Source organism: Octodon degus, unplaced genomic scaffold (genome assembly GCF_000260255.1).
Source record: "Octodon degus isolate 3935 unplaced genomic scaffold, OctDeg1.0 scaffold00655, whole genome shotgun sequence".
NCBI classification, from domain to species: Eukaryota; Metazoa; Chordata; class Mammalia; order Rodentia; family Octodontidae; genus Octodon; species Octodon degus.
The window spans coordinates 49,688-55,672 of NW_004525231.1; the positions used below are offsets into that span (position 1 = coordinate 49,688).

Below are 5,985 nucleotides of genomic sequence, written 5' to 3' on the forward strand. Positions count from 1 at the left end.
TGCTGCCTGATGAGATATTCGTGCCCTGTGGGCTGCATGTGGCCCTTGACAGCTAGAAATGTGACCTGCGGGTTATGCAGGGATTTAGAGGATGGGTCAGCACGCTTGACAGTCAGATGCAAGGATATTTCTGATGATACAGGGACAGACACCCTGGATGACGCACTTCAGTCTTCTTCTGTCCTTCCCTCTTAGAACCCAGGAGAAGGGTTGTTGAGTGGAAGTTGTACACTCTGCGACAAGGAAATGGCCCTGCACATGAGGAGGTCAGCGAGCCCCAGGACGACGACTTCCTGTGTAAGCGACCCTCTTGGCCTGACCCCGAAGGACAAGGCAGAGTTAGGTGTACACGCAGTCACTTGGGGCTCAAGGCGCCACTCACTCTAGGCACAAGCAGTGCAGAATGGAGGGCAGAGGGAGGGGGGTGGGCTCACTCCAGAGCTCTCCATAGCGAGGAATACACACGGATTATATGGTTCCTAATCCCTACCATGCTTCCTTCAGATTGTGAGAAGTGCAAGACCAACTTCATCGACAGCTGTCCCGCTCATGGGCCCCCTACGTTTATGAAGGACAGTGTGGTGGATGTGGGGCTTGAGGACCACGCAATGCTCACTCTGCCCCCTGGGCTGAAGATAGGACCTTCGAATATCCCAGGGACTGGGCTCGGAGTCTGGAATGGGAACTCCACCCTGCCTGTGGATGTGCACTTTGGCCCCTACGAGGGTCAGATCACAGAGGACGAAGAGGCTGGCCTCAGCGGTTACGCCTGGATGGTGAGGGGCCTTCCTTCCCTGTCTCCTGGAACCCTGCTCCCCTCCAGTGTCCCTCTGCTGCACGGGCTTGGTTGAGCTGCTCAGCTCTGTGTCCTAGTTGCCTTGGAAGACGACAATATCCCTGGTGCAGGATAAGATGCTGAGTGGGGCAGTGCCACACAGAAATGGAGTAGATCCAGCCTCTGTGGCTTCCTCGCCTGTCTGCAGATGCTGGGCCGGCAGGCTGCAGGAGCATGAAGGGAGGGGGTGACAGTAGCCTCAGGTACAGCTGGCGGCTGTAATCCCTCCCAAATGAGGACAGTAACTCCTTTTACCAAAACTTACATTACTGAAGGGAGACAGAGCTACAAGTACGTGGACGGCAAGGACACATCCCACGCCAACTGGATGAGGTGAGGACACCAGGCTTCCTGGTTCCACAAGGACATGTGACCCTCACTAGCCCGATTCCTTCCCTTCTCATCCCTGATTGCTACCCTCCCGCTTAGAGAGTGGAGTTCCCTTCTGACCAGAGTCTCTGTCGCTGTAGAGGGCCTGAGGCAGAGCACATGGGAGGTTTTACTGCAGGAATATTTCACTGTAATTTGGTGTTTCTTCAACAAGTACAGAGCAGAAAGGGAAGTGAAAGCAAGGGACCTTTAGGCTGAGAGAGGTTAGAGACTCTGAAAATAGTCCTGAGCCTGGGGAGAAGTAGACTGCACGAATGTGAGGGGTCCCTATGCTGACTGCCTAAGTGATTTGAGAGAGGGGCTCTTGCTTCAGCAAAGAGGCTAGGGGATAGGGACACACTGATGCCATTCTGAGTCATGGTACTAAGGCAGACAGGATTGCTTAAATGCATGTGGGAGAGGAGGCGGCCTCCCTGGGCAGGTGATGGGGGACTTTCCCAAGATGACTTGGGCCAGGGTTGCCTGGTAGAGGCTACCCCAGAAGCAGAGTCCTTGCTTAGCTCTAAGTTTCAAGGGAAACAACACACTGATTTATACATTGGAAATGCAAAGGGTCCTTGGGTTTTATGCATGGCTATGTGTTTTTGAAGTCCAGGATGGGGCGTGGAGCACTGGGTACTTAGGTGGGGGAGAACTGGAGGACTCAGATATAAGTGGTCATAGGCCCTGTGGAAGAAACCAAGGTGAGAACAGTAGGTGCCACCAGGAGTAGGGGCGGTGCCAGAACAGGGAGGTGTCTACCACTCCAGGGATGGATGGACACTGATGTGATGGGGACACAAAAGGGATCAGCTATTTCCTTCCTTTCCACCCTGAACCCCAGGTACATGAACTGTGCTCGCATTGAGGAGGAGCAGAACCTTGTGGCCTTTCAGTACCACGGGCAGATCTTCTACCACACCTGCAAGGCCATCAAGCCTGGCACAGAGTTATTGGTGGGGAACAGGAACGAGTATGGCCAGGAGCTGGGCCTCACATGCAGCAGCAATTGGAAGAAACAGCACGTGAATGGGAGAGGTAGGCACCCCTGGGCTTCCTTGCATGAAAGGGGGAAGCTTCTCCCCGGGAATTCCCACACTTCCATTCATAAGGAACTTGAGGTGCAGTCCACCTTCAGTGAAATTTCTGATCCCTGACTTCGAAAGGGAAGGATGAGAATTGCATGCTTTTGATGCTTAGAAAGATTTTATCTATTGGAATGTTTGTTTGGAGTCTGTTTTTAAAGCATGTAGTGCACAAATTTCTACTAAATGTGCTAAGGGATGGTTGGAGCCCAAGTAGACATTCTCAGCTAGGTAGCGCCCTCACAGACCTGGCTTCTCCTGGCCCATGCAGTGCTTTTTTTTTTTGCCCCCACTCTCTTCAATTCCCAAATAGTGTGCATGAACTGCAGACTGTCTCTTCTGCCAATTAGCTGTCACCTGCGTTCCTACCCTGTGTCAGGACCTGGAAACCCACAACAAAGCAGACAAAAGCCCTAATGAGTGCCGCTGGCACCTGGCTCTTGCATGGGGACACGTGCACTTGTGCGAGCATGCGCTCAGCCGGGGCAGTGGCTGAGCCTCTGAAGAATCCCCCCAGGGAAGAGTATGCCGGGGTCCGGTGGGCCAGGATCACATGTGCACCAGGCCGGGCAGGGCTTTCCCAGTGGGGAACAGTTAAGGGGCCTGGGTGTCTGTGGGCAGAGGGCTCCATACGTGGGCAGCACTTTGTGTAGCTGCTGAGAGGTGGGAAAGAGGCCAGGATTGGACCTGAGGGGCCTGTGACTCCTGCCGAGTCATGTGGGTGCAAACAGTTGTAGAGCTGTCCATTCTATGTCCCGGGCTCATGTTTTGGCATGTTTGGAAATTAGCCCCCAGAGCTAAAGTTGTAAGAGGATGCTTCAGTCTCCAGCTGAGAAGGTGGCAGGTGAGGGTAGATGACAGAGAGAAGCCGTCTGACAGGCAGAGATTGTGAGGCCCAGGGAGGATGTACCTTCACCTGACGATTTAGGGAGCCCCGGAGAGAAGAGATTGCTGGCCATGATGTGGCCATGGAACACTGAGCCCATTGGTTATGAGTGTAGAGACGCTGAGCCTGTCCTGTTTGAATCCTGCTTCCTCATGGCGACCCGGGGCAAAAGGGAATCATCACGTGTGTCACATTGCACACAATTCTCTATCTCGGCACTGCTCTCAGATACAGCCCACCACAACCTCCCATAGCTATACCACTCCAAGGGGGGTGACTGGGATGGGTCCCTGTACCCTCTCCCTGGAGAAGCCAATGGGGACAACATTACCTAAGTCATCAACTCTGCCAGCTCTCAATGGGATAGATCAGCAGCAGAGCAGGAGTCAGGAAACGGGTCCAGGATCTGTGAGGGACCGGGGCAGAGGGCAGCCAGGGGAGACAGGGAATGACGTAGGAGATGGTTGTGTTCTGGGCGGGGGCCCATGCAGGTCCTTGGGTCACAGGTCTGCCCAGGGAGGGCCCTGGACTGCTTGCCATGTCAGAAAGGCTACTGAGGCTGACATTGTGGATTTTGTTAAAAATCGGCATGGGAGAGACACCATGGGCCAAGATTGGTGGGGACAGTGCTTGGTGGGGATAGCACTTACTAGGGACAGTGCTTGGTGCAGACAGCTGTGGGTGTGAACAGTGCCTGTGGGGTCGGTGCTTTTGGAGATATCGCTTAGTGGAGACGGTGTTGGTGGGGACAGCACTGAGTGGGAAGAGCTGTGTGGGGAATGCCCTCGGTGGGGTGGGGAGGGCTGGGCGGTGCTGTCAGGCCTGAGGGAGTGTGAGGACCTGCACTCTGAGAAGGAACTTCTTTCAGCAGAACCAAAGGCAGAGATCCACCTGTGTCCCTTGCGCTCTCTGGCCTTCTCCATTCGGAAATTTCACAGTGGCTATATAAACCACGGTCACCTCTCTCAGATCCACTGGGTAACAGCTACAAGCAACACACTCCAAGGAGAAGATGCCTGTCCGGGGGATCTCCTCTGGAAACAGCAGCAGTCCCGTCCTCATGACCGGAATGATGGAGGTGCATGGGGAGAGGCCCAAGGGAGACCGAGCCCTGAGCCCCAAACAACAAGAGTGGGACTTCAAGGGATACCCCCAACCCTCCAGAGGGACACATGGGGAGGTCTGGGGAGAGTGAGGGGATGACTGGGCAGGGGCTCAGCACAGGCCAGACCCTGCCTGTGGGGGTGGGAAGCTTACAAATTGCAACCATGAAGAGTAGAGAGTTTGAGCAAGGCCTCAGTCACCCATGGCAATTCAGCGGGAACCAGCCTTCACCAGCAGGGGACAGTGGCTTTGCTTGTAGGGACTGTGGGCGGGGCTTTCTTTATCAATCACTGTTCATCAGGCACAGAAGAACACACACAGGAGAGAAGCCATATGTTTGAGGGATTGCGGGCGGGGCTTTACTTGTCAATCAAACCTCACCAAGCATGAGCGAACTCACACAGTTGAGAAGCCCTACGTTTGCAGCCACTGTAGGAGGGGCTTTACTTTTCAATCAAACATCACAGAGCACAAGAGAACTCACACAGGTGAGAAGCCCTATGTTTGCAGCGACTGTGGGCGGGGCTTTACTTTTCAATCAAATTTCAACAAGCACAAGAGAACTCACACAGGTGAGAAGCCGTACGTTTGCAATGACTGTGGGCGGTGCTTTAGTTTACGATCACGCCTCACCAGTCACCAGAGAACACACACAGGAGAGAAGCCCTATGTTTGCAGGGACTGTGGACGGGGCTTTAGTGCTCAATCAAACCTCACTCAGCACAAGAGAAAACATACAGGAGAGAAACCCTATGTTTGCAGGGACTGTGAGCGGTGCTTTAGCCAGCAATCAAGCCTCACCAGGCACCAGAGAACACACAGAATTGGAGCCCAGTGCTCACAGAAATATTAGGTCATGCGCAACATAACCATACCCCAGAGCCACAGAATAACTAATATAACCCTACACACCGCAAGGCCAGGTCTGAAGGTTCTTCAGAAGAGATGACTGACGCCTCCCTTTCCCCCAGGTGTAAAGGGACCAGAATTTAGCAATTAAAAAGATCCTGCAGATTCACAGCCAGGGATGTAGATTGCAGGCAATGGTTTTGTAAATGTTCAAGGGTTTCTCGTCTGTTTCTTCCTGACAATGGTGCCATCTCCCTGTCTAGGTTTTGCCCTCCTGTTCTAATAAATATTTTCTCCACATGAATCTGAAGCCCAAGCCATGGTCTTCATTGTGCCCTAAAAATGAGTTGAGGAGCAGTTCTTGTGGGCCTCAGGGAACTCACTGGAAATCCTCCCGAGTTACCACATCCTGGGGTCACTGTACTTAAATGATGGAAGGATCAGTTCTCCGGGCCACCGAGAGGAATTTCGGTTCAGGACAGAACTGGCTCTGGGAATGAGATTTCCTGTTCTCCTGGGAAGTGAGCTTCTCCCTCCCCCTTCTGCTGTGCTGTTCCCTTGGTTCCCCCTGGTCCTCTTGCGCTGCATTCCCTAACTCCTAGGCTTAGCAGTGAGAGGCAGGCAGGAGTATGTGTGCATGAATGTGTGTACTTTGTGTGTGCACAGTGTGCATGGACCAAGGGCGAGTGAGGTGCCCTGACTGTGTGCTTCTGTGTTGGTCCAGGAGGGCTGCGTATGCAAGAATGCCCAGGTGCGCTATGGGTATGTCCAACTCTTAGTGTCGGAGGCTTGTGAGCATGTCTTGCACATACGTGTGTACATAGGCTTGTGTGATATGTATACATATGTAAAACATG

General features: G+C 53.4%; 1 protein-coding gene across 1 annotated transcript; it reads left to right on the top strand.

Moving 5' to 3' along the window:
• Window positions 1–195: 195 nt before the first annotated feature.
• Window positions 196–5,145, top strand: LOC101575321 (histone-lysine N-methyltransferase PRDM9-like; the record flags this gene model as incomplete). Its single annotated transcript, XM_012513401.2, is given in 7 exon segments — window positions 196–297; window positions 505–775; window positions 1,100–1,168; window positions 2,049–2,242; window positions 4,047–4,253; window positions 4,517–4,615; window positions 4,618–5,145. Coding segments are annotated over 7 exon segments (1,457 nt in total), but the record flags the coding sequence as incomplete, so codon positions are not given.
• Window positions 5,146–5,985: the final 840 nt, after the last annotated feature.